General features: G+C 32.7%; 6 protein-coding genes and 1 pseudogene across 7 annotated transcripts; 1 reads left to right on the top strand and 6 right to left on the bottom strand.

The window, feature by feature from the left end:
• Positions 1-294: 294 nt before the first annotated feature.
• Positions 295-4,313, bottom strand: LOC101494158 (aluminum-activated malate transporter 12-like). Of its 2 annotated transcripts, none has more exons than XM_027334052.2 (6): positions 3,885-4,313; positions 3,668-3,808; positions 2,896-3,171; positions 2,668-2,789; positions 2,438-2,581; positions 295-1,314 (listed from the first exon to the last, which is right to left on the bottom strand). In XM_027334052.2, the coding sequence occupies exons 1-6, from the start codon at positions 4,177-4,179 to the stop codon at positions 691-693; spliced, it is 1,602 nt and encodes a 533-aa protein (XP_027189853.1). In that variant the 5' UTR covers positions 4,180-4,313; the 3' UTR covers positions 295-690. The 2 variants fall into 2 exon arrangements, with proteins under 2 accessions (XP_027189853.1, XP_004497252.1); XM_004497195.4 differs by having other exon boundaries at positions 2,896-3,168; positions 3,885-4,310.
• Positions 4,314-5,447: 1,134 nt separating this feature from the next.
• Positions 5,448-7,313, bottom strand: LOC140918628 (aluminum-activated malate transporter 12-like; annotated as a pseudogene).
• On the bottom strand, positions 7,112-9,556 carry LOC101515549 (aluminum-activated malate transporter 14-like). Its single transcript, XM_073367170.1, has 3 exons — positions 8,629-9,556; positions 8,154-8,294; positions 7,112-7,879 (listed from the first exon to the last, which is right to left on the bottom strand). Exons 1-3 carry the CDS (start codon positions 8,954-8,956, stop codon positions 7,488-7,490), a joined length of 861 nt encoding a protein of 286 aa, XP_073223271.1. The 5' UTR covers positions 8,957-9,556; the 3' UTR covers positions 7,112-7,487.
• Positions 9,557-9,948: 392 nt separating this feature from the next.
• On the bottom strand, positions 9,949-15,912 carry LOC101493831 (uncharacterized). The gene is made up of 7 exons (XM_004497194.4): positions 15,276-15,912; positions 14,835-14,937; positions 14,654-14,719; positions 13,678-13,851; positions 13,475-13,571; positions 10,450-10,586; positions 9,949-10,355 (listed from the first exon to the last, which is right to left on the bottom strand). Exons 1-6 carry the CDS (start codon positions 15,814-15,816, stop codon positions 10,461-10,463), a joined length of 1,107 nt encoding a protein of 368 aa, XP_004497251.1. The 5' UTR covers positions 15,817-15,912; the 3' UTR covers positions 9,949-10,355; positions 10,450-10,460.
• Positions 15,913-20,112: 4,200 nt separating this feature from the next.
• On the top strand, positions 20,113-20,782 carry LOC101493515 (large ribosomal subunit protein bL12c-like). The gene has a single exon (XM_004497193.4). It carries the CDS (start codon positions 20,211-20,213, stop codon positions 20,676-20,678), a length of 468 nt encoding a protein of 155 aa, XP_004497250.1. The 5' UTR covers positions 20,113-20,210; the 3' UTR covers positions 20,679-20,782.
• A 161-nt stretch (positions 20,783-20,943) lies between these two features.
• Positions 20,944-22,995, bottom strand: LOC101493199 (putative GEM-like protein 8). Its single transcript, XM_004497192.4, has 4 exons — positions 22,459-22,995; positions 22,298-22,369; positions 21,873-22,147; positions 20,944-21,744 (listed from the first exon to the last, which is right to left on the bottom strand). Exons 1-4 carry the CDS (start codon positions 22,604-22,606, stop codon positions 21,571-21,573), a joined length of 669 nt encoding a protein of 222 aa, XP_004497249.1. The 5' UTR covers positions 22,607-22,995; the 3' UTR covers positions 20,944-21,570.
• A 1,996-nt stretch (positions 22,996-24,991) lies between these two features.
• On the bottom strand, positions 24,992-27,234 carry LOC101492867 (putative GEM-like protein 8). Its single transcript, XM_004497191.4, has 4 exons — positions 26,328-27,234; positions 26,163-26,234; positions 25,782-26,053; positions 24,992-25,680 (listed from the first exon to the last, which is right to left on the bottom strand). The coding sequence occupies exons 1-4, from the start codon at positions 26,470-26,472 to the stop codon at positions 25,507-25,509; spliced, it is 663 nt and encodes a 220-aa protein (XP_004497248.1). The 5' UTR covers positions 26,473-27,234; the 3' UTR covers positions 24,992-25,506.
• Between the last annotated feature and the right edge of the window lie 296 nt (positions 27,235-27,530).

Here is a 27,530-nt window from a genome sequence, read left to right as displayed (position 1 = left end):
GACTTCTTGTACTTATTAGCCGCCTAGAATAGAATTTTCAATTTGATTCAAGATGCCCCCAATGTCAAAAAATTATTCCTTTTTTCTTTATCATTGTTTTTCAAATCAATATTTTGTTTTTAAGATTTGTCTTTTTTGTATATTTTTATTTAGCTATTAGAATCTTAAAATTAAAGGTGGACACAATCTCGATCAACCTTCACTAATGCGAATGTTTGATTTGATATTTTAGTTTTACAAATTTAATTGAAAAAACTTAGTGAACTTAAACCAACTTAAATGTCGTGAGGAATCTTAAATTTCAATTGTTTAGTATTTTTTTTCCTCTTATTAAATAGCCAATAATGAATCTCGAAGGTAATAAACAAAAATTACATTCCAAGATAGTAAAGTAGTATATGCCTTACTCTTATACAAAATAGGTAATGTGTATACAACATTCAACTAAATCAATTCAAGCAAGACATATATATTTGACAAACAAAGTAAACTCACTTTTCCCTTTAGGGATGATTGCTTGGGAAAGCACTTCACCTACCTAATGAAATATATATAGCTTGTTAAGTTCTTCATAACAATGAGTTAAATTCCTTCACATACATACTTACATACATACATATATATGACTGTCACAATGCATGCATGCATGTATAGACATCAAAGCTAAGGAAGAAAGCTCTTTGGTAACAACTACTCTGCATATGAAGGCAAGTCATTCTCAGTTGTATTCATTTTTTGTCTCTCACAAGTTACAACAATATTTTCATCATCATCTATGAACTCTCTAAAGTGAGACATTCTGCCCAATTCTTCAACTTTATCCATAACATGATCTAGTTTTGCTACCATCTCCACTAGTAATGAAGTGAAAGCTGCAAAAGGTAGTGCTTCTGAGAACTCAAGGCTAGTGATCATACTCATAGTCTTACTTTTACTAAGTTGTGGCCTCAAAACCTTTTTGTGTCCTTGTCCTTCTTTTGATTTACTTCCAACTGGGGAACAACAATCACTTTTAATACTTGATAATGAGATTCTAGTTTCTTCATCAAACATGTAAAAGTTGGGGGTTTTAGGGGTTTTCGGGGTTATTGGGGTTCGACTTTGACCTTTCATCGAGCCTAGTAAAAGTTGAGGTTGCGATTTCAATGCATTGTCAAGGTCTTGTAAGGCTTCATTGAGATTATTAGAGAGTTTTTCAAGGGAAAATTGATGCTTTTTCTTTATGCTGTTGGCCATTACCCTTAGTACTTTTGATACTTGTTGTGCAAGTTTGATGCAAGAATCTTTGTATAGATCACGGATTGACCTTGGTGTCTTCATGAATCATATGATATAAATAATAAAAAGTTAAAGGGATATATCCAAGCATCAAATAATGAATTTATATTTTATAGTAGAGCTTATTCCAATAATTGTGAAGATGCTTGCCAATAGAGTAATACAGATTTTGCATTTCAATTTAATTTCTACACAAAAATGACCTTGAATATATATCATCCAGATCCTAGATAAAGTTCTTAATCAGTAACATGACAGGTTTTGTGCAAAAAGATGAGTTGGCATAATAACTGGCCTGCTTGGATTGACTTATTTGAGCTTATCTATAGGCATAAGCACTTGTGAGTCTGTTTGGGAATGATAGGATACTGAATGTTGGGTCTTAGCCCAATAGATGGGTTGAATAGAGAATAAGAGTTCGGTGGTTATTTCCTAATTTTTAGGAAATTTATATTATAAGTAGGAGGGAAGGGGGGTTACGAAGACATTCATAAAGTTGTTAGAAAAATAGTTAGGAGAAGAAATTATCTGGTTAGGAACACTTATGCTCTGAATTTGGAGTTCTTGAACTCTAGTTTATCCATTTCTTTATCGTTTTCCACCATTGTAGAGCTTTGCGCTCAACCTTTTACAATTAATATTATACATTTCCTTTTCTTGAATTCACGGGTTTTATCAAGGAAGCTTATGGAAACTGCTTATGACATGTCCATCAACTGTTTTCAGCTAATTTTCATAAGCTATATCCAGGATAGCTTATAAAATCAACTTATAGCTTACATAAAAACAGTTTGACCTTAGTTATACCTTATAAAAAAAGCTTATATACAAGCGCATATGCTATAAATTGTTAAATAAGTTGTCTATTCAAACAAATTTGCAATAAAAGGTATCACAGCTATACGCTTGCATCATGGAACTAGATTAAAAATCTGATATTCTGTTATGTGTTTCAACCTACCACTATATACAGGGTTCAGGATATTTCTAAGTTATATTAAAAGATTTTGAGGGAATGAAAAAAAGTTTATTTACATTTTTTGGTTTGAAAGTTAAATCATTTACAAGCAAAAAAACAGCTAGTCCATAGTTTCTTTTGGCATCATATAAACTCTACTATTATAAAGTTAAATTGTTTCCAAAATAGTTGATTTAATACCTGAATTTCAGACTGAAGACATCCATGTAATGCTACAACAGTGTAGCTAAAATGGCGAAGAGCAGCTCCTATTTTTGCATATTGCTGCCATGGGATCCTGTGACAGCTTCTTGAGTATCTTGGCTCCCAATTTGCTTGTAATGCCTATTTAATTTCACATTAGAATAAGATCTTCTGTCACAAAGCACCAAATTATGATATTCTTAAAAAAAATGGAGGCACTAACTTACTAGTGTTTCATCCTTAGATTTAGAATCTAAAACAGCTTCATAGCATTTGTAAATGAGATCCTCAGATGAATCATCTTCATTTGCTTGTTTTTCAGAATCATAAAAATATTCCATGACAGAAACTGCATCATTATTTTCACCATCAATTATATATATTGAGAAAATAGAACTATAGTAGTACTCTCTGTTCCTTTTTAATCTTCGCTTTCGTAGTACTCTTAACCTTACCTTCTATAGAGTTGGCTAAGCCTTCAAGCTTTGATATGGTGGATTTATGAAGATCTTCCCCTGACCAGTTTGGAAATACCAACAGGCTCATCACAAGACAAAGGCCAGAGCCTATGCATATGGTAGAGATGCGATCTTTTGCCATGCTCAAGACATTATCAACACGGTAACTTGATACTGTTATCAAATTGAAGGTTAAGAGAAATATCATAACACCATAGTCATAATTCTTCTTTATATAAGGAATGAACCTCACATAAGTAGCTGCAGCTCCTGCTAAACAAAAAAACAATGGTTAAGCCAAATATTTGGGAAGCTCCAGCTACAAGACAGGAAACTTGATCAGAATTAAATTATAGATAACTTAAGTTACAGTCTAGGATTAAGAAATAGAAGAAATACAAGTGATTTATATCTTTTGGTATGTGAATTTAAATGTTTGTATCTTGAATAATAAATCTCATGTTTTACATATTAATTGAGCTTGTCCTAGAAATTCCAAGAAATAGATACTTTTTTAGAACTCAAGCACTAATACAACCACCAAACACAACACTGACATCAGACACAACACTTACACATATACATCAGTAATAGTTTAAGAAAATAAAAGTGATCGAATGTGACCACAGGTGTCGGCATCGTGTCAGTTCGGACACACACATGTTGGACACCGAACATGCCTTCAACCTGAGGTTTTGGTGCTACATAGTAACCGTATTACTAAAGCAAGAGTGAAGTTTCTGTCATGATGTGATAAGTAAATGCTTACCTAAAAGAAAAACTGCAGCACCAATGAAAACCGCTCGAAAAACTTGACCAGGTACATCTGCAAGATACTCAATAAAAAATGCCAATGATCCTGCTAACAAAGTCCCAAATCCTCTATTTAGTCCTTTGCATAAGGTCCCCCCTGCAATTCAATACCTATGAGACATTTATCTAAATACATAGTAATAATTATAATAATGTTACTGAGAATAGCATACCTACAGTAAACTCCATGACAACAACCACAGTCATGACAGCCACAACAGCATTTTTTCCTATACCTTTGTACAATGGCTCCATTAGATACAACAAAGAAACAAGTGTCAAAGCAAGACCAACTTTCAAAGAATGAACCACTTTTCTTGGATCATCTTTGCCAACTTTCCAAAGTGTCCTCCTCAACAAACCTGGACATCTTTTCACTTTATCAACAAAACTGTAAAATGATTTCCAATATTGGCTTGAGCTTCTCTTAGTAATAGTATTGTTGGTTTCATCCATTGAAACTTTCATGCCTAAATCAATTTTATGAGTGAGAATGAGATAGTCATTAAAAGTTTCAGTTTATAATAAAGGTTTGGACAAAGTGACAAGAGAAGAGAATATTATAAATAGTAGAGAGACTTTTTTTTTCTTTCGATAGTGATACTCCAATAACAATATGTTTATGTTGATGATGAGAAAGACAGGGTGTGGTAGCTTTCAGAAGTGCTTAGAGTCAAATGTTAAGTGGAGAAAAGCAGCCTTACAAAAAACTGGTTGTCATCATATTGGTGACCTGAAGCTTATATTATAATATTATTATATTACTAATATATTAAAGTCAGTGACATGGTTCATCTTCTTATAGGTGATCCTATAATATATATTTTGAAAAGAATTTGATTGCTTTACTTGTTTATATTGTTAATCATGAATTTTAATTAATATAAGCTTACACTAACGTGGACGGTTAGTGGCACAGCAGCAGAAATAGTGCTGAATTGATTAATTTTTTGGAATTGAGAATGGCTACCACGTGTATATCTAATGATAGGAAATTAGATACATTGCTCTTATCATACCAAACCAGCTGATTAGCATGCCAAATGATTAAATCATGTTAAATTAAATTAACGTAATTATCAAATTGATGAGCAACTAAGAATCTTATGGTATTGGAGCCAATGAGATACCACTCTTTAGGATTCTATTTTTTTTCTTAATCCTTCAATTCTTAGGAGAAAGTGATCATGTTAATCTGAAATTCAGTTAGAAGGTAAGTAAATGTTGAACAAAGATTGATTCAGTTAGGGTTTAAAATCGGATAGTCCGAAATGATTCATTCATAAAGAAACTCATTAAGTGATTTATTTTTTGGTTTTTTTAAAATATTTTATTACTATATTAATGTTATTTAGAACTTGAATCTTTGAACAATTTAAGTATGTGTATTGTCACCAACAATGGGTTAATCCGAGTTGTAAGGGTTTCAGGCTCCTTAAGCAAGTGGTTAGGAGTTCAATATCTGACTCGTGTATATGAAGAAAATTCAATTGAGAGAGAAAAACTCACCTTATGTCTCCAACAGGTTCATACCTATAACATGGTTATTAAAAAAAATTATTAAAATTAGTGTTCCTGAAAAAGAGTTATTAATGAGTAAACTAAGAGTCTTTTCCAAAACTCTCAGACAAAGAAAAGGTACCATTTCCACCAACATAAGAAAAAGAAATGGAAAAAGATGCAAGCAAACATCTTACCAAAGAGAAAGGACCTAAATTTATCACAGGCTGTGAAACTGGATGAGAAAGTAATCAAATCCTATTGAAAAATGTTGTGGCAAAGTAAAATTGTTTTGTAAAGTTAGTCACACATCACATGTAAATGAGATAACTTCTACAAACTTCAAGTACAAATCATTAGTAGACAACTACCAGATAATGATATCTCAGAAACTAGAATTAATAACTACAAGGGCTTAATCTTTCTGTCACATCCACCTTTAAATATTCCCTCTCCATTTGATATTGAATTAAGCTTGTTTGAGGCCAATGCTTGCATAGCAACTGTTAATTGTGAATCAAACACTGCAGCAGAATGAGTAGAAGAACAAAATTGACAACATTCAACTAAATTAATGCATGCATGTACAACTTTGCTCATGGGATGATAGACATCTAGTAACAATTACTCTGCTCCATAAGAAGCAAAGTCATTATCAACTACATTCATTTTTGGTCTCTCACAAGTGACAACAATATTCTCATCATCGTCTATGAACTCTCTAAAGTGTGACATTCTGCCCAATTCTTCAACTTCATCCATAACATGATCTAGTTTTGCTACCATCTCCACTAGCAATGAAGTGAAAGCAGCAAAATGGTAATGCTTCTGAGAACTCAAAGCTAGTAATCATAATCTTACTGAGTTGTGGCCTCAAAACCTTCTTGTGTCCTTGTCCTTCTTTTGATTTACTTCCAATTGGGGAACAACAATCACTTTTAATACTTGATAATGAGATTCTACTTTCTTCTTCTTCAAGCTTGTTGCCATTATATGCAGTAGTTGCTTGAGTTTCGGTTTTCAGGGTTCTAGGTGTTTTTCGGGTTCGAGTTCGACCGTTTCTTGAGCCTAGTAAAAGTTGAAGTTGTGATTTCAATGCGTTGTCAAGGTCTTTAAAGCTTCATTGAGATTGCTTGAGAGTATTTGAAGGGAAAATTGATGCTTTTTCCTTATGCTGTTGGACATTATTCTTAGTACTTTTGATACTTCTTGTGCAAGTTTGATGCAAGAATCTTTGTATAGATCACGGATTGACCTTGGAGTCTTCAACAATCATATGTTAATGTTTAATAGTACAAAGGTATAAATAAATCCAAACATCAAATAAGAAAATCATATTTTATACTAAAAGGTTATTCTAATAATTGTGAAGATGCTAGCCAATAGAATAATGTAGACTATTACATTTCATGTTTCATTTCTAGACAAAATGACTTTGAACATCATTCACATCCTAGTTATAGATCTTAATCAATGATTTCTATTTTAAATTATAGTGTTCCATGTGCTACCCCTAACATGACAGATAATCTAGGATCTCAATGATGAACCTTATTGATAAGTGGAAGCATTTTTTTTGTGAAAACGATGAGTTGGCATAATTAGATAAAGTAGTATGTTGTTTTAGTTTGAAAAAAGATATCACAATTACCATCTGTATGACTAGGAATTAAATGAATGATGACAACAATAAGACAAAAAACACACCTATCAACTTGCATCGCGAAACTCGATTAAGATAGCTGGTTTATACCCGAATTTCAGACTGCAAGCATCCATGTAGTGCTACAACAGTGTAACTAAAGTGGCGAAGAGCAGCTCCTACTTTTGCATATTGCTGCCTTGGGATCCTGTGGCAAATTCTTGAGTATCTTGGTTCCCAATTTGCTTGTAATGCCTGATCTTATTTACTTTACAAAAAAGAGACACTAACTTACTAGTGTTTCATCCTTAGGTTTAGAGTCTAAAACTGCTTCACAACGCTTATAAATGGGATCCTCAGATGAATCATCTTCATTTGCTTGTTTCTCAGAATCATGAAAATATTCCATGACAGAAACTGCATCATTGTTTTCACATTGAGGAAATAGAAATAGAAACATAGTACCTTTTTTATGTTAAATACTAGTAGTACTCTAGCAATTCTTATTTTTACAAACTTTAATGTCGCCCAATTGCTAAAAGTAGAGGAAGACCAAGAAAAACCATAGGAAAAACTATAATGAAATATTTAGAAGGTCAATGATTTGGATAGAGGTATAATCTATGGTAGAGTTTTACTGCGTCGGTTGATTCATATAACTGACCTGCCTAGTGGAATAAGGCGTGGTTGTCATTGCTGTTGCGACATTTTTCTTTGAACTTAAGGAACATTCTTTCTCAAAGTTTACCTTACCTTCTATACAGTTGGCTAAGCCTTCAAGCTTTAATATGGTGGACTTATGAAGGTCTTCCCCTGACCAGTTTGGAAATACCAATAAACTCATTACAAGACAAAGACCAACACCTATGCATATGGTAAAAATGCGATCTTTTGCTATGCTCAAGACGTTATCAACAAGGTTACTCGATACAGTTATCAAATTAAAGGTCAAGAGAAATATCATAACGCCATAGTCACAATTCTTCTTTATATAAGGAATGAACCTCACATAAGTAGTTGCAGTTCCTGCAAACCAACAAAGTAGCAATATGGCTCAGCCAAACATTTGGAGGGCCTCAGCCATATGACAGAAAACTTCTTTAAAATTACATTATAAGATAACTTAAACTACAAACACAGGCTAAAGATTTGTTAGAACCATTCCTACTAATGAAAAATAGAGGTTTGTATCTTAACATATCAATTGAGATTCTCTTAATATTTCAACAAACAAATGTACTATTATCAAACCAAGCACTAGAGTCAAGTTTCTTTCATTCATGATGAAATAGATGCTTACCTAAAAGAAAAACTGCAGCACCAATGAAAACCGCTCGAAAAATCTGACCAGGAACATCTGGAAGATAACTAATAAAAAATGCCAATAATCCTGCTAACGAAGTTCCCAATCCTCTATTTAGTCCTTTGCATAAGGTTCCCCCTGCAATCATACAACTGATCCTTCAATACCTATGAGGATGTCATCTAAACACATACTCCCTCCGTTTTTTTTTAATTGTCGCTATTTATTATTTTCAAAGTTCAATGCAACATTAACTATTGTTGTCAATAATACCCTTAACTATTTATTGCAGATAGAGAAATAAGTGGAATGAGATAACAAATAATTAATGGCATTATAGAAAAAGACAAATAATTTCATCAAAAGTAACAATATTTATTAGTTGTATTGGTATGTGTAAATAACCTTAAAATGACAACTAAATAAAAAAATGGAGAGTAATAATAATGTTACTGAGAAAAGAATAACATACCTACAGTGAACTCCATGACAAAAACCACAGTCATGACAGCCCACATAGCATTTTTCCCTATCCCTTTGAACAACGGCTCCATTAGATACAACAAAGATACAAGTGCTAAAGCCAGACCAACTTTCAAAGAATGGACTATTCTTCTTGGATCATCTTTGCCAACTTTCAAAGAATGGACTATTCTTCTTGGATCATCTTTGCCAACTTTCCAAATTTCCCTCCTCAACAAACATGGAAATCTTTTCAGTTTATCACCAAAACTGTAAAATGATTTCCAATGGCTTGAGCTTCTCATAGTATTGTTGGTTTCAGCCATTGAAATTTTCATGTCTAAATCAGCATTCTAAGGGTTGAAGTTTGGCTCAAAAGCCTTACACAAGGTGACAAGAAGAAATATTAAAAACAGTAGGGACATTATTTTTATAATTTTTCCTTTGATGGTGGATTCTGCATTGGATACTAAAACAGAAGCAGATTGTTCTGTTATATCTAGGTGTTTGGCCATTGCAATAACTATATGTTTATGAAGAGAAAGACAGAGTAGCTGCTTTTAAATCAGCGGCGCTTAGATTACAATAATGATGACTTTTTATAATTGTGATAATATGATACGGTGACATGATTAATTAGCCCCATTTTGTAAGCCTAATTAACTGCGACGGCTATTGGCACAACAAATTGCCGATTTGATTATTTTGCTGGAATTGAGAATGGCTTGGACTTGTGTGTGAGTGCGAGCATGTTTCCAGTTGTAAAAATCATAAGGTGTTTCAGTGCTAAATAAACTAACCTGTTGTTTGTTTTGCAAAAAAATAAGTACTTTAATGGATAAACTTTTGAATTATTGGACAACTTATTATCCTAGACAATATTTGAAGAACAATGAACATTTTTCTTTTTTGAAAATTACGAACAATGGATGTTACAAATAAAATAATATAAAATTTACTGTAATATATATATATATATATCCATTTTAGATTTGAAGTCACAAAGCACTAATTCTGTATATGCTTTAACTTCACATTTGAAAAGGGAAAGGGCACAAGGTTACTAGTGTTTCATTTTTAGTTGTGGAGTCTAAAACAACCTTGTAACCATTGTAAATCAGATCCTCTGATGAATCAACTTTAGTTGCATCATTTTCATAATCTTGAAAGAATTTCATGAGACAAGCTGCGTGATTTTTTCGACCGTCAATTATATAGACCAACTTCAGTTCTGCAGTTCTTTGTTTTCAGAACTACTGGACACCTTATAAACTTTTTTCTGTTGGGTGCATCCTTCTTATAAACGTAGCAAATAAACAAAATGCCTGGCTTGGGGTACTAAAAATATTGAAGTCCAACTAGGATCGTGATGGTCATTACAGTTATATGGTACATGTATTATCCATTGAGAATTGACGGGCAATACTTAAATAATGATGGGTCAATCAGTGATTTGAATATCTGTATATATCATTCTAATTTTACAAATTACAATGAAGTTTAGATCCTATTATCCTCCAGATGATCCAGGTGTGACTCCATGACAAGCCACGGTGGATCCTATCAGCAAATAAGAACTCGCAGATAATGAATGGAAAGAAGCAATAAATGTTGCCACCCCACAAACCACACCAGGATTGAGACTAGCAACCTAATAAGGGCCAAAACATCAAAATTCTGCCATCTCATAACCTCGGACTCCTTGTTACTGAAATGTTTCAAGCTTTTGTGTTTATCCTGAAATCCATAATCATAGAACATTATAAAGAAAATATTCACTAAATGTAGATTAAGATTTAAGTTAGACACATAAATAGTTAATTTCCCTTACCTAATGTGAATTTATCGGAACTCGTCGTGGTAATCATTATATTCATCTTCATCGTCATTGAAAATAGCACTATAAAATACATATGGATTCTCAATCATCTCAGGCAAAGTGAGGCGCCCATCTTTGTCAACATCTGCCTGTCATAACATATACAATTGTTACCAATGAAATTAATGCTCGATGCTATTCAACAGACGTTGGGAGTGCTTTTTGAACTATCTTTGTCAATATCAGCTTCTCATAACATTATCACAATGTTTAATGAGATTTTACTCCAACAGATGTCGGAGTGCATGCTGAGGCCATCATCGGGAAAACTTAATTCAATGCATCTAGTTAGAAACGCCCAACATGTAAATCAAGCATGACAATATAAACCCTCCAAAAGCATAAATACTAATTAACCTACAAAACTTCATAATTCACATTAGAAATGCATTCTAGCTCCCCCACCAAAGAAAAGAAAACCATTCCCTTATCCTTAAGAAAATATAAAAGGAAACATCGGTTAATAGTGCATTGTTAAAAAGAAGAGATGTAACCCCAGCTTTCCCGCCAAAGGAGTGTTTTCTTCCTTCCTCCTGAACCAGTATATATTCACAAAAACAAGCTTTCTTGGATCTATGAACTCATTATATAAAAAATAACATCATTACTCTACCATAAGCATATGCAATGTGCGTATTTCTACAACTAAACTGTAAATTGGAGAGAGAGAAAATGGATGATAAAATTGATTTATGAGGTCCCTCAAGAAGTTGTAACAATTAAAAGGAGCAATGCATCTAAAAAATAATTGCAGACAAAACACATCGAATACTCATCCTGAAAGAGTGGGAACTCATGACTGACAGATTCATATCTTGAAGAGATCAAAGGGAATATCATTACCAGCTAAAATCCTTTTTTTTTAATAAATAAATAATCAACTGACTAAAAAGCAGCAACCAGTATGCTATCAGCAATAAATATCGTAAATAGCATTACTGATCTACATGGCTAAAGTAGGAAACATTATTGTTCTAACTAAAAAACAACAAAGATGAAGCAGATGAAGAATTGCCCTCAGACCCATCTTAAGGAATAGAAAACTTATCAGCTTTATTAACTAAATGACATCAAACACTGTTGTATATGATACGTTGGCTAATGAAAACATCTAGCAATATTATTTGGGAACTTTGTCTCAAGGTGAGTACACTATGGCATAGTAAGTGTGTAATTGACACTCTCCCATTACTAGGGTACACAGTAGGAAAAGCTTTCATAGTAGAGAATCAACAATTCACATTCACATGGATAGTGAGAGAATTGAGAATCAGAAAAGGGATTCTAACTGTAACCACCTGCTTACAAGACAGGACGATCATGAGAAAAAACAAAAAATCAGTGAGGAGGCTAGAAGGGAAAAAGAGTTAACAAGAAATGACTGAGCGTGGGATTGGATGGAAGGTTATAATTTACATGAATAACATGTGCTATATTTTTTTTCTTCTGTATTGAGTGTTTCAATCAGCTTTCTGTTTTCTGGGAGTGAGGGACAGTCTTTATTAACTGGACCTGTTTCTTTAATTGGGAATTATTCCAACATTTTCTACAATCAAATACCAGGGTGTGTTTGGAACCCATTAAATTGAATGATAGAATGGGAGAAATAAAGCTGCATCTTTACAAAAAATGAGGAATTCTCCTTCAAGGCATACCCCTTTCACAATGGATTTAATGCTTTGCTCACAAAGGCTAATAACGCAAACACCTCTTTCTGTCTGTCCTTACATCCACCACTTATTCATTTATCTAGTTAATGCCTTCAAAAACTCCTCCAGCTCAAGATTGTCTTAACCTGACCGCCATAATTTCCCATTGGAGATTCCGATAAGTTTCAGAGGCCAATTTTAATGGCAACAGCTAAGTAATAATCTATGTCGTAATCTGCCCATTCTGATCTATGCCCAACACAAGAGAATGGCTGAGGCACTCTATATCTGTGGCTGCTTCTGTATGAACCACTGCTCCCATCCTCCTAAATCTTGATTTCCTCTACAATACCCTCTGTGTCAAGCATCAAAAGGAGCCATATACCACTGGATCATGTCTTGAATTGATTTCATCCCTCTATATTGTTGTTGCATCTCTGAAGGCTTGTCAGATTCACCTCAGTTTTGCCAAGTGAACCATCCCAATGAAGTAGGTCCCAAGACTCCAACCACGGGTAGATAGCTTCTCCTTTCTTTCCCAAGGACGGGCCTCTCCTCTGTCATAACCCAACCTACTCCTTATGTTTTCCTAAATCTGCTTGGTCAAATGGGATTAAGCCTTCCCTCAAAATGGTGTTCCCTATTCCTACTTTTTCTATAATCTAAAATATGTGAGTTTACCCTTACATCCACCTATTTATTTATCTAACATATTGTCTCTAACTAACCACTCCAGCCGTCAACATTAATTATTTAGGTTGTCTTTCCTTTATCCTTCCAAGAAAATACCCGTCTGTCCTAAAACACATAGCCACTCATTCAGTTACTTGCTCAAAAAGGGATTTCACGGAGTTACTAGCACACTTTTACACACCTTAATTAGCTATAACTTTTACTCTGTTTTTATTTTGGCTTCTGAAATGTAGTTATGGTTAAGTTGTTTTGTCAATTTCTAATTTAAAACTATTACATCAATTATTAAACTAGGGGTTATAAGGTGCATGGGTTGGTTTGGAGGGAGAGAGGGGCATAGATTTGGAGTGATAATGTAGTCATGGGTTCAACTTCTCCCACTAATATAACACGCTAACTACTAACATTTGTTGTTAAGAAAACATCAATTATCAATTATATACTTTTAATTGTACTTCTGAATCTTGCAATTCGATGCGAAGAAATTTATAATTAAAAAAATCAGCATTATGATTCACAAATTGAATTGTGATTTGATAACTATGGACCTATGGTTATTCATATGACTTCACGTGAAAGAAATGACTCCTTTGTCAACAATAAGAGCATAATTATTGTAAGGTGAAATTCAATACCTGTGAAATGATATATTCTGCTTGTTGTTTTGCATAATAATGCTCGGATGGATGGAGTTTCCCAATTATAGGCAGTAGTTCAATATCTGACAAATACCTGCACAAATAGAGATGAAAACCCAAAAGTGAATGATAGTGTAGGATAAGGAAACAACCACAATGTTTCAAAGAAAGTAAATTAATGGTGAAAAATAGGTAAATACCCGTCTCCATCTTGGTCAAGTTGTGCAAACAGTTTTCTAGCTGGAACATCCATTGAATTATCAGAATGATGGGAATCATTGTGACTTTCTTCATCATAGTTTCTTACCAAATCAAAGAGCCCATGGAAAAATTCTTTGAAGTTGACCTTCCCATCTCTGTCTGTGTCTCTTTCTCTATAAAGAAATTATATGATACATCAAGCAAGAGTACCCAAAGGCAGTGATACAAATAAGCAAATTGTATGTAAGCTGAAGATTTCCCATTTACTTCAGAAAAATAAAATTAACTATAAAATATAAATATTGTCAATATTTCTAATATTTGCCACAACTCCCTACAAAATTTATTCCAATACTGTAACTTCTTCTAGAGGAGGCCATCGTCAAACCAAACATGGATTCATCCCATACAAGCCATCATCTGGGATAGCTCAACAGAGGATTGAAACATTCAACTTCAATCCTAATTGGCTGCATGGATTTGGGTAACCCACAAGAAATCCAGTCTTCAGTGCACAAGTTACAATTTTAGTGAGATTAAAAATAACCTCGAGCATTACTCAGGATATATTAGGCTGATGGATATATCAGTACCACATACATTGGCAAACAGACTAGTCTCCTTTGTGTTGTTTATCAGTCCCGTGTGTAGCATGTCAAATGTGAAATGGTAATTCATTATTAGGAGAATGAATAGTTTTGAGCTACTATTTAGTAACAAGATATCTCATTCATATTCATGTCAATTGTCAAATACATTTATAATTATGGTACATATGCTTTCATATTCATACATTTATTTGTTAAATAAATTGTCAAAAGATACGCAATTAGATACTTAAAAATCTAAGAAAATAAATGTACGATATAGGGGAATACAAACATGTCAGGGGAAACTTTACAAACATAAACCACTTATTCTAAAAGAAACTAATATGGAGCCGTGACAAGTTTGTATGAAATATGAGTTACCAACCTGATTTCCTCCCTGCATAACCATTGTTGAAGCTTTCGATTGGTGCTATCAGCCGGGTGCAGAAAGCTAGAAGACAATGAGGAAACAAAATATGGAAAATCATTATCCCAAAGTGAAATGCATCAGAACTGAATATGCAAATGCAGAAAACAAGTTTCTTTAACAAGTAGTAGAAGCTCACTCATTGAACTCGGTTAAGTTCAGAACACCGTCTCCATCTGCATCAGATGCATTAAAATGCTCTTCTTTCCACCAACCCATGTCATAACCGAAAGAATCATTATCTGATAAAAATAAAAAACAAATTACAACATTCAATACCCAATGTACAACAGAGACAGTAATCCCTACCAAAAAAGTAGGGTTGTATCAATCTAGTCCTCCACATTATCAATATTCCAAAATGATAACTGGAATTACAATATTAATGTCATTTTTAAAAATGGATAATGTGAGAACTAGATTAATATGGTCCTAAAATTTGAAGGAACAATTTTGATATTTACCGAAAAAATAAGTGAAACTGAAAAGTTAGTAAGAAAATAATGGTATAAAAAAAACAGATCTAGAATGGAAAGAAAAAAAAAAGTAAATGAAGTTGAAAATAGAAAGAGAAGTAAACCTGCAGATTTAACCCAACTAGGAGGATCGTATTCAGAGAAGGAAACGAAACCATCATGATTCTTATCATGAAGTTCCATTTCCCTCTGAGAACGATGCAAAACCTCTCGATGAGCTTGTTGGAGATTCCAGTGAGTCAACTCGTGAAGCGAAATAAAAGAATCGGTGGGGTCCACATCGATCTTAGGGAAAAGAAGGAAAAGCCTAGAGGTAACATTGAACTTATCCTCATCATTGATGAAGTCTTCGGCGTTCATGAAGTCTTCCCATTCAGGTTGAGACTCGTGAGCGGGAGCGGAGGGGGAGTGTTGTTGTTCCCATTGTTTGTCTTCGCGGTGGCGTTCGAGTTCGGCGAGGAGAGGGTCGAAGGGGACGGGTTGGTGGTGGGAAGGAGAGAGAGTGAAGTTGGAACGGAGTTTGAGACGGCGGTGACGGTGGGAGGAGTCGGAGTGGTTGTAGTTGTTGAGGGGAGAGTGGGAAGAGAGGAATAAGAGAATCACAACAGCTATGAATGTGTAAGCCAATACCGATCCTAACCCCATTGATTTCACTCACAACAATACATACATATCTCTCTCTACTTATTGTCTTCTGGAATTTACTTTCACTTCAACTTCCCTTCTTTCATGCACTCTATTTACTTCCAGGTACTTATATTATAAATATCAATGTCATAGATCTCTTCTTTTTTTTTTTACATTATTAATCATTAATCTAAGTTACGTTTTCTTAAAATTATTACTGTTTTAATTTTACAACTTACACCTCACAAATATACAATCATTCAATTACAATTTTTTTAAATTAAAAAATAAAGGATTTTTCTCTGTATTACCCATAATCCAATCAAATCCAATTCATTCTAAGTAGATTGGTTTAGTTCAGATTTATGGTAAAAATATTCAACTCAATTAAAATAAAATTAATTTGTTGAATTTGATCAAAATCTACCCCTTCAATCTATGAACACCTATATTTTCTTTATTCACCTCTCTTTCACTTTCCTCATCCTTTGTATCCCCTAGAATTTAAACTATTTTCTCCTAAGCATTTTTTGTGTTCCATTTTTTCACTAACAACCTTGTTTTTATTTTACTCAATATAGTAGAGATATATATGAAATGAGTTTATGTACACACGCGAAATGAGTTCTAGATACTTGGAAAAAAAATTAGAAAATAATAAAATATGATATCTTTGAAAACTAACTATATTTCTCATCATTCAATTTTTTTTGTAAAAAAATATGTTTAGGATGAATATAGGTAAGGTATCGCTTATAAATTCATAAGTTTAAAATCTCATATCACATTCAACCAAACTTTGGATATTGGAGTCTTCATAATTAAAAAAGTCCAATAAAATAATTCTTTAATTCGTTAACTTGCATTCAAAAAAATTAATTTTGAAAAATGTTTAATGATCATAGATTATCAGCGTTAGTTAATTCAATATCTTGATTGAATAATTATTTAATAATGATAGTTATAATAATTATTTTGAGGGATGATAAAATCAAATGTTTGGTTTATATTAATTGTTGACATTCAATGTGAATGTAAACTTAGTGTATAAAACACTAGAATAAAATTCATGTGTTGTGTTGGTGTAGTTTAGAAAATTTTAATTCTATGTGATTTTTTTTTTAAAAAAAAAGTTAAAGGTGATATTATGATGTATCAATGTATAAATTTAACATGAATTTTTTTTTTTAATATTTGTTAGTTGAATTTATTAAAATAGAAATAATGAAAAAATTTGTAATAAAATATGAGAAATTTTTATTTTAAAAAAATAGTGATTGCTTTTTTTATATATATATATATATATATATATATATATATATTGTAAGTATTGATTTTTAATTGTACTATTATTTAGTTTTTGTGTTTTAACTAATTGAATGTACAATTATTTCATATATTTTATATTTTATGTCTCATTTTGATAACTAATACTTAATTATATATGTTACGTTATGTGTTTTTTTTTAAATTATTTTAATTATATTATTTTTGAAGAGTGTTTATAATGAATAAATTAAAAATACTATTTTTTTACGAAAAAAATACAAAATAACAGTATCCCCTGTAACTTCAACATTCCCAAATTTATAAAATTCCTGTTAAATTTTTTTCAATTCAGTCACAATTCAAAGAACATAATCTAATTGTTTAATACACTTCAAAATAAAACTTCTAGACTCCAAAATAGCTGCAATTTACACAGACTCAACAGACGTTACAAAAAATGGTCATCGATCAAAGAGGCCTACCAAAAAGAAATATATTGAGACTTGAATCAAATAACAGATTTCTACTCAACTGCTTGTGAATCTGAAAAAATAAGCAACATAAAGGGGTAAGTCACAAAAGACTTAGTGAGAAGACAACAATCACCATCGATTAGAAGGAAAACACAAAAAAATCGAAATCAAAATGAACAACCTTAAAATCATCAGAAAAATCAAACAAGTAAAAATACAATTTTTTTTTTAGAACCAAGAGGCGACTTCATCTCATTGATAGCCCTTTCCTCCTAAGGTGGCATTTCCCTTAGGGGTGACTCCATCTAACGGATAACCCTCTCCTGTCAATCCCGCAACGCATCATCACATATCAATTAGGGAGCTTACATCTCGTTGATAGTCATCTCCTCATACATATGACATTTCTCATAGGGGCAGCTCCATCTAGCTGGTAACTCTCCCTAATCAAAACGAGGTAACTAGGTGCACCTAACGCAGTTAAACGATTTTATAATTATAGCAACGATTTCTCAAAATACGTATTTAAAATCATTTCATCATAATTCATGAAAAACATACTCAATCACATAACAATTCAAGATTTAAATACTTTAATTCATATGTAAATCAAACTAATAATATATTATATAACAACGACCGTTAAATTAAATAATTGACGAAATCGAGATAAAATTCAAAGGTTATGTTCCTCAAATTTTTCAATAAATACTTTAATATAGAAAACAAGTAAAATAATAATATGCTAAATTACATCTGTGGTCCCTTAACTTAATTTCAGGTAAAGTTTTAATACTTTATCTTTTTTTTTTCAAGTTGGTCATTTATTTTAATTTTAAGTGACAATTTGATATTTTATGTTTTAAAATTTCAATAATATTGTCATTTTTTTTTTACAAAAATTCAAAAAAATCATCAAATTTTTCAATCAAAACCCATAAAATTCATTATCATCTTCAATAAAATACAAATTTAATCAAATTCATATCTTAAATCTTAAAATAAACTCATATTTTCATTCTTTATTTGATGTTGTTGGAGATGAAAATATAAGTGTATTTGAATATTTAAGTTATGTATTTGATAAAATTTGCATTATATTGAAGATGATTGTTAATTTAATGGGTTTTGGTTGAAAATTTTGATGATTTTTTTGAATTTTTGTACAAAAAAGGATAACATTGTTGAAATTTTAAAACATAAAATATCAAATTGTCACTTAAAATTAAAATAAAGGACCAATTCGGGAAAAAAAGATAAATGACTAAAACGTTACCTGAAATTAAGTTAAGGGACCACATATATAATTTAGTTATAATAATAATAATAGCATTATATAAAAATATATGACGATGATCGTCGTCAACTCACAACTATGGAGAATTGTCTAAGTTTACTCTTCAACAACTCTCAGAGTAGCCGGCAGGGTCTCAGTCGACAAATCTGAGTATCAAAAATATTTCCAAGACTTTAGAAAAATTTATTCTAAAGTTTAGCTAACTCTAGTAAACCATGAAAATCATTTAAATATACTCTAAGTACAACATAAGATTTTTACTCAAAACTACATTTTTCTATGAATTCATACTAGGATTAGAGTTGTACATTTACCTCAATGAGTCTCAGTAAACAACTCTCAAGAGATGGGTACCATTTTCTTTCCTTAGAACATAAACCCTAACCCACAAATCCCAACCAAAAGAATTTGTAAGAGTCTGAGAAATTATGCTTGTGGGGATGTTAAATCCCCTTTTAAGGGTTGAGGGTTTGAGTAATAGAATGAAAAGAAGCAAGAAGAAGGGAAGGAAAAGAAAGAAAAAAAAAAAGCAACAAAAATGGGGGAAGGGAGTGTTCGACCGAGAGGGAAAGGGAGAGAAGAAATAAGAGAAAATGAGGGAGTGAGATGGAAAGAAAATGAGAGACGTTAAGTTTGTTTTTATTTATTATTATTAATTAGTTATTATTATATATATATTTTTTAAAAAGACACAGGTCTTGTCAATACCGTTGAAAATGATAATATATAACTATTTGATTTTGATTATTTTTGTTGTCAAATGAAACTATGTTCTTATTTATTCTTCCTCCAACTTATAAATCTAGTGAATGTTTTTGTTTTCACGAACAATTTGTATAAATAAATATTTCTTTTATTATATCAAAATAAAATAAATTATTTTATATTAAAGAAATAAAAAATATATATACAAATACTAATAAGGAAAAAATGTACACTAATTATATATTATAATTTGATAATATTCAAATTAATGTATAACTTAACATTTTTATTTTTAAGAAAATATCTTTTACTATTATTTTTTTTTCAAAGAACTTATTAAATTAAATAAATTTGTTTTTTTTTTCAATTGAATTATTTATACTAAATTTTAGTATTATTTTTGAATATATGATAATTATATATATATATATTATGGTAATTTATGGTTATGATATTTTAATTATTAAAATATATTAAAATATGAATAAAATATTGTAATTATTTATATATAATGAATTAAAAATATATTTTTTAATTAAAAAGTAATTTGGGTAGCAATTGTAATAATCCACCTTAGGACCAAACAAATCCAAAACCCACCCACACATTCCATTTTATTCTCGTTCTTCTTCTTCTTCAATCTGAACCAGAAAATCCTCAACACAAAAATGTCTCACAACTCCATAAGGTTCATAAAATTGATTCGCTCTCTCTCCACTGAAGCAGCTCGCACTCACAAAGTTGAACGCATTGCAGATGAACTTCTCAACCTCAACAGATTCGAAAGACACGATTTTACCGTCCTATGGAGACTCAAAATGGGCCTCGACCGTTACGGTGCTCCAGTTGCCGGACCCGGTCCATTAGGCCCAACTTCATCCGGACCCGCGGCTGCAGATGCAAGCGCCGCAGCGGCAGAGAAGACGGCTTTTGATATAAAGCTGGAGAAGTACGATTCCGCTGCGAAGATCAAGATAATTAAAGAGGTTAGGTCTTTTACTGATTTAGGGTTGAAAGAAGCTAAGGATTTGGTTGAGAAAGTTCCTTGTGTTTTGAAAAAGGGACTCACTAAGGAAGAGGCTAATCCCATTATTGATAAGCTTAAGGAGTTAGGTGCCACTGTTGTCCTTGAATAGTTTTCTTTTATTTTTGTTAGTTGTAGAATCATTTGTTCTTTTGGATTACTTTTATTTTGCTATTGGCATAAAGTTTTATAACAAAATGGCCAATTTTTATTTCATGGAATGGTGTCTGCTTGATTTGTTGTTTTACAATGTTAGCACAAGATGAGAAATCTCAGAAACTCTTGTTTTTTTTATTGTTATAACTGTATATTATTATAATAAAAAACTACGTTGACACAAATATATAACGGTGCTATAGTGCTATAACGTAGCTGAATTTGAATTAAATTTCTATTGTTATGTGATATGCTATTTAGTTCAAGGTGTTGTCAAATAAGGGCTATAACAACACTAGCATTGTAGCATAGTGGAATTTGAATAAATTGTTATTTTCCGTGATTTGCAATTGGCAACATTAACATTGACAAGTGTGGCAAATCCATGGAAGTCGCCGTCGCACATAATAAATTATGAAGTAACTGAGCCTGAAACTTAAACTTTTAACAATTTTCTTTAATCTTTCTCTATTTACTTTTCCTTCTGCCAATATGGTCCATATCATTAACATTCACTGCTTGAGGTTTGTAACAAAGCACGTGCCAAATGATCTCATGCATCCACAACTTTATCAACAATATGTTGACAGCCAAGTTTACATCCCAGCTGATATGAATGAACCATGTGCATCAGTTATCACTGGTCAGTATTGGGTGAAAATTCAAAACTTCCACAAGATGTTTTGTCCACCAAGTCCTCTTTTCAAAGACAGAGCCCAATCTGTCATTTCATAGCCTTTTTTGTTGTTTATCATCTCTTTATCTTAATGTTTGTCCTTGCAACATGAAGCTTCTTTCAAGCCTCGACTATTTATGTTATGCTGAAAAGGTGGACTTTTGATATTCGTCTAAGCTTGAGAAATTGCCTGCTCTAGATATTTGAAAGTTTTCTGATATTTTAAGACACCCATTAACCAGAAATCAAAATTGTCCACTGTGACTATGTTTATGTACTTCTGTGTTGGCTTCTCAACATTTTGACTTTGGCTCACACACTTGATCTTCTTCAGTGGAATGGCAACCTATATATATATATATATATATATATATATATATATGTTTTAACAAATCTTGAATCAGGGAAACTTAGAGATAAGAAGAGGTTTGTTTATGTATATATATATATATATATATATAGTTCATGACTTACCTTATAGTGGATCCTACACATTTGTCCTTTCTGATTGAAGACTTTTATTGATCTCTCACTGCAAAAGGCAACCTTGTCAGTGGAGATGAAGAGGAGACCAGCTAGAGGACCAGATGTGGTGGACAGATAACATGGAGAAACTTTCAACAACCTCTCCTCGTCTCTCACACTAAAATACTTTATAAACACTTTCTCCACTCCACCCACTTGAAGAATTCGAGCCCCTAAGCTCAACTTCCTCTTTATTGTTTCAGATATGTTTGCTCCCAGTCTCACTGAAATTTCAGAGTTATATAAAATAGAATTAGATATGTTCAACTAGCCAAAGGACTTAAACTGATATAGATACTGCAGACAAAAGGCATGGGTTTCATATATTGTACTATACCACTTGGAAACATATCTAAGCCTTACAAGGGACTCACCATGTTCTTGGACTCTTTGTGTGAGACTATCGGCCATCCTGGCAAGCTTTTTGTTTTTCAAATTTGTTCTACCTGAATCAGTGAAGCACTCTATTAGTAAAACCATCAATGTTTAATGAAATTAGATGTTCATGGTTTGTCTGTAAAGGAAAATAACTTACTTTTAATTTGCTGTTTGGTTGGATATTGACATTGATGAGTGGCAGGATCAAGTAAGTATCTGTTAACCGACTTTTGAAACTGATCATATGTTGCTGAGATGATTGGAGTTCCAACAACTAGCTCATGATGAAGAAGTGAGGTCTGCATGTTGAATGATTAATAAGGTTTGTGTTTTGTTTAAAGGACGACTAGCAGTAGGTGAAGAGGAATGGTCTGATCAAGAAGTGAGGTCTGCATTCTCTTTGTTTGATCAGTCCTTTGTATTCTAAGGAGGTAGTGTTTAAAGGGATGAATAGGAAGTGAATCTTGGCCCTTTTGTTGGATGACTCAACCTTGGATCATCGACCATGATCTTTGTTGATGTAATTAAGACACTGGTATGGCAACTTGATGGTCTTATATTCAAGATAATATTTTGACATCATGGATTGTTTGGTTGCTTTTAGAAAAAGATATATGGTACAGAAAGATCAAAGTTAGCTTTTTTAAAAGTTTAAAAATATATGCCTTTGAATGGGTTTGTTTTTAGAGGCTTAGAGAAAGGTTGATTTATATATGTAACTTCAGGAGCAAGGTTTCATGGTGTATTGGCATGTTGTCGACAAATTCTTTGGAGAACTGCACTGTTTTTGGAAATTGGGTTCGAGGAAATTAAACCAAAAAAGGGAAAGGGTGAAATACTTCTGTGAGGATGCATCAGCAGAGCTTTATGAGCTGGCACATTAACTTTCGGATGCTAAACTTGTCTAAATTCTATTGCAGTAAGGGGTATATGTAAAAGTAAAATGATGGCAAGTTTATGACCGACTTAGATCTAAATTAGATGCGTACTACTGCAATCTACAAATTGCTCAACCTTTATTTTAACTTTCTTTCTTAACATATATATGACTGAAAAGCTAGTGATTTCATTAACTATTAATAATAATAAAATTATTTTGCTTAATTTAGTTTGTTACAATAATATAGGTGATATTTGATCAAATAATGTATCTATGTAACCAGTGGACAATTTCATCACCTTTCCATACTAGAGATGATGACAAGGAATCCAAAGCCCTGAACACCACAGCTATAGTAAAGGACCTGAAAAATGTTTCATATCATTTCATGGGTATTAAAGTTAAGGGTAGATGATAAGTGCCTTAGAATATCATTTGTAACTTCTCATACCTGTAACCCATTTGTTACTACACACTTTGACATGCTGTAGTAGTACCACTAAATTTGACTTGACTATATGCCCCACTATTGTGGAGTAAATTTAATTTGATAATTCCTTCTTTTATTTGTTTGGGTCAATTATTTCAATAACATTCCTTCCCAATTTTAAATTAGCACACCATATTGGTAATGGGGATGACGTGGGAATGATTTGGCAATCTCCTTTTTTGTAGAGCACACTATCAATAGATGGCTAGAGACCATTTTCAATTTTCTAACATAAACAAAACTCCAATTTCCATTGCCATATCTTTTTATTATAAATTTTACCCTTCCTTTTCCCTTGCCATAATATCACAGCACTGTGAGCAACCTCACTTTATGATATACTATATTCTTTGACCCAACAAACATCTCTGATGGGTTTGTTACTTCCAATTGACACGTACCACGAGCTTCATTTTCTTACTATCGTATCTCAGCAACTCTTGTTTTTGTTGTTCTTATATATTATAACCAAAATACTACATTGACACAAATAGCAATTATAACGGTGCTATAACGTAGCGGAGTTTATATTGTTTTGCAATATACTATTTAGTATAAAGTGTTGTCAAATAACGACTATAATGATATAGTGTAATTTGAACACGCCCTAAAAGTTGCTGTTCTACCACTATAAAGCCTTGCCGATGTGACCACTCTTTGTCACTGCCATTGTGAGTATGCATCCCTTTTTTATTTTTCTTTTGTATGTTATGATTAATTTAAGGATTAGGGTTTTATGTTTCTTTAACAGAAGCATATGTTTTGGGCTGGGTTAAAACACCATTAACCCACTGAGTTCTGGAGAGAAAACCAGAGAAAGGTAGAAACATTGAATTTGAATTGTTAAATTAACTAAGGGACTAATTTACAATTATTTTGCCTATGGTTTGCATATTTGGATCCTCTGCGGCGTCATGCCTCTGCAGTAAGATGAAACGTGAGCAGGAGAACGGGGGTAGTGGAGCTGGAGAATGAATATGGTACATAATGAAGAGCAATAAATATGGTAGGAGAGGAATCAATTGGGATCCTCTACCGCCACCCTAGAGGATTCAAATTTGAGAGAAATAGAGTGGCTGCTTTATTGGTACTATGCACCACATATAGAGATGACCATTGGTGCTATCCTATTTGGATCGTTTGCTGTTTGAAAGTAATAAGATATATGGTCTTCTGTGTGAGAGAGAGAAAGATGGAAAAATTACATCTGTTTCCTCTCTTGCGGGATCCTATCTTAATGCTCCAATACATGAGACTATCCGATCCCATTATTGATGTAGTCCATGTTACTAATTACACTAACTAATTGAAAAAGGTTCATATTTGAATAATTATATACAAATTTCATTAAGGATTTGAATGGTTTAAATACAATTTTGAAGTAATTGAGCCTGAAACTAAAACTTCTAACAATTTTCTTCATTCTTTCTGTTTACTTTTCTTTCCATCTTGTTTTCTACCAAGTAGGGCTCTCTGTGGATGAATGGATACCTTCTGCCAATAAGCATTGACAGTCACTGCTTGGGGTTTGTAATATAGCACACGCCAAGTGATCTCATGCATCCACAACTTTATCAACAATATGTTGACAGCCAAGTCTGCATCCGAGCTGAGCTGATATGAATGAACCATGTGCATCTGTTATCACTGGTCAATCTTTGGTATAAAAGCCAAAACTTCCACGAGATGTTCTGTTGTCCACAAAGTCCCTCTGTTCATAGATTGTCTTGTTTGTTTATCATCTCTTTATCTTAATGTTTGTCCTCGCAACATGAAGCTTCCTTCAAGCCTCAACTATTTTTGTTATGCTCAAATGGTGAACTTTTGATATTCATCTAAGCTTGAGAAATTGCCTGCTCGAGATATTTGAAAGTTTTCTGATATTTTAAGACACCCATTAACCAGAAATCAAAATTGTCCACTGTGACTATGTTTATGTACTTCTGTTTTGGCTTCTCAACATTTTGACTTTGGCTCACACACTTGATCTTCTTCAGTGGAATGGCAACCTGTACATGAGACATATATATAAGTTTTAACAAATCTTGAATCATGGAAACTGAGAGATATGAAGAGGTTTGTTCATGCATATATATAGTTCATGACTTACCTTATAGCGGATCCTACACATTTGCCCTTTCTGATTAAAGACTTTTATTGATCTCTCACTGCAAAATGCAACCTTTTCAGTGGAGATGAAGAGGAGACCAGCAAGAGGGCCAGATGTGGTGGACAGATAACACTGGGAAACTCTCAACAGCCTCTCACCCTCACTCACACTAAAATACTGCATAAACACTTTCTCCACCCCACCCACTTGAAGAATTCGAGCCCCTAAGCTCAACTTCCTCTTTATTGTTTCAGATATATTTCCAAGTCTCGCTGAAATTTCAGTTATATAAAATAGAATTAGATACCGCAGACAAAAGGAATGGTTTTCATATATTATACCACATCAGTTGGAAACACATCTAAAAGGAAAGATACTCACCTTTTTCTTGGACTCTTTGTGTCAGACTATCGGCCTTCCTGCCAAGCTTTTTCTTGTTTGAATTTGCTCTACCTGAAACAGTGAAGCACCTCTATATTAGTAAAACCATCAATGCTATGAAATTTGATGTTAATGATTCGTCTGTAAAGGAAAAGAAAGTCATACTTTTAATTTGATGTTTGATTGGATATTGACATTGATGAGTGGCAGGATCAAGTAAGTATCTGTTAGCCGACTTTTGAAACTGATCATATGTTGCAGAGATGAATGGGGTTCCAACAACTAGTTCATGAAGAAGTGAGGTCTGCATGTTGAATGATTAATAAGGTTTGTATTTTGTTCAAAGGACTAGCAGTAGGTGAGGAAGAATGGTCTTAGCTACTAGATTTCTAAGGAAGCTGTGGTAACTTGGTTTGATCAGTCCCTTGTATTCTAAAGAGGTAGTATTTAAAGGGGTGGAGACTAGGAAGTGAATCTTGATGCTTTTGTTTGATGACTCAACCTTGGATCATCAACCATGATGTTTGGTTGATGTAAAGATACTACTGTCCTGGCAACTTGAAGTACTTTTATTCAAGATAATATTTTGACATCATGGATTGTTTGGTTGCTTTTAGAAAAAGATGGTTACAGAGAGATATAAATTAGCTTTTTTAAAAGTTAAAAAAAAAAATCCTTTGAATGGGTTTGTTTTTAGAGGCTTAGAGAAAGGTTAATTTATGCATGTAACTTCAGGAGCAAGGTTTCATGGTGTATTGGAATGTTGTCGACAAATTCTTTGGAGAACTGCACTGTTTTTGGAAATTGGGTACACGGAAATTAAACCAAAAAAGGAAAAGGATGAAATACTTTTGTGGGGAAGCATCAGCAGAGCTTTATGAGCTGGCATATTAACTTTCTGATGCTAGACTTGTCTACCTAAATTCTATTGCACTAAGGTTATGACCGACTTATATCTAAGATACGTACTATTGCAGCTTCATATTCACTTTCTCTAACATAGTACATATCATATATATGACTGAAATGCTAGTGATTTAATTCCATCAACTATTATTAATAATAAAATTATTTTGCTTATTGTAGTTAGTTACAATAATAGTGTTATATTTGATCAATTAATGGAAAGCCCAAAGCCATGAACACCACAACTGTTGTAAAGGACCTACTGAAAAGGGTCTCATTTCATGGGTATTAAAAGTTAAGGGTAGATGATAAGTGCCTTAGAGTATCATTGGCAACTTCTTATACCTGTAACCCATTTGTTGCCAAGCTGTAGTAGTATCCCTAGATTTGACTTGACTATATGCACCACTATTGGGGAGTAAATTTTTTATTTGATCATTCTTCTTTTATTTATTTGGGTCA

This window comes from Cicer arietinum, chromosome 4 (assembly GCF_000331145.2).
Source record: "Cicer arietinum cultivar CDC Frontier isolate Library 1 chromosome 4, Cicar.CDCFrontier_v2.0, whole genome shotgun sequence".
Taxonomy (NCBI): Eukaryota; Viridiplantae; Streptophyta; class Magnoliopsida; order Fabales; family Fabaceae; genus Cicer; species Cicer arietinum.
This window is presented reverse-complemented; position numbering and strand designations above follow the sequence as displayed.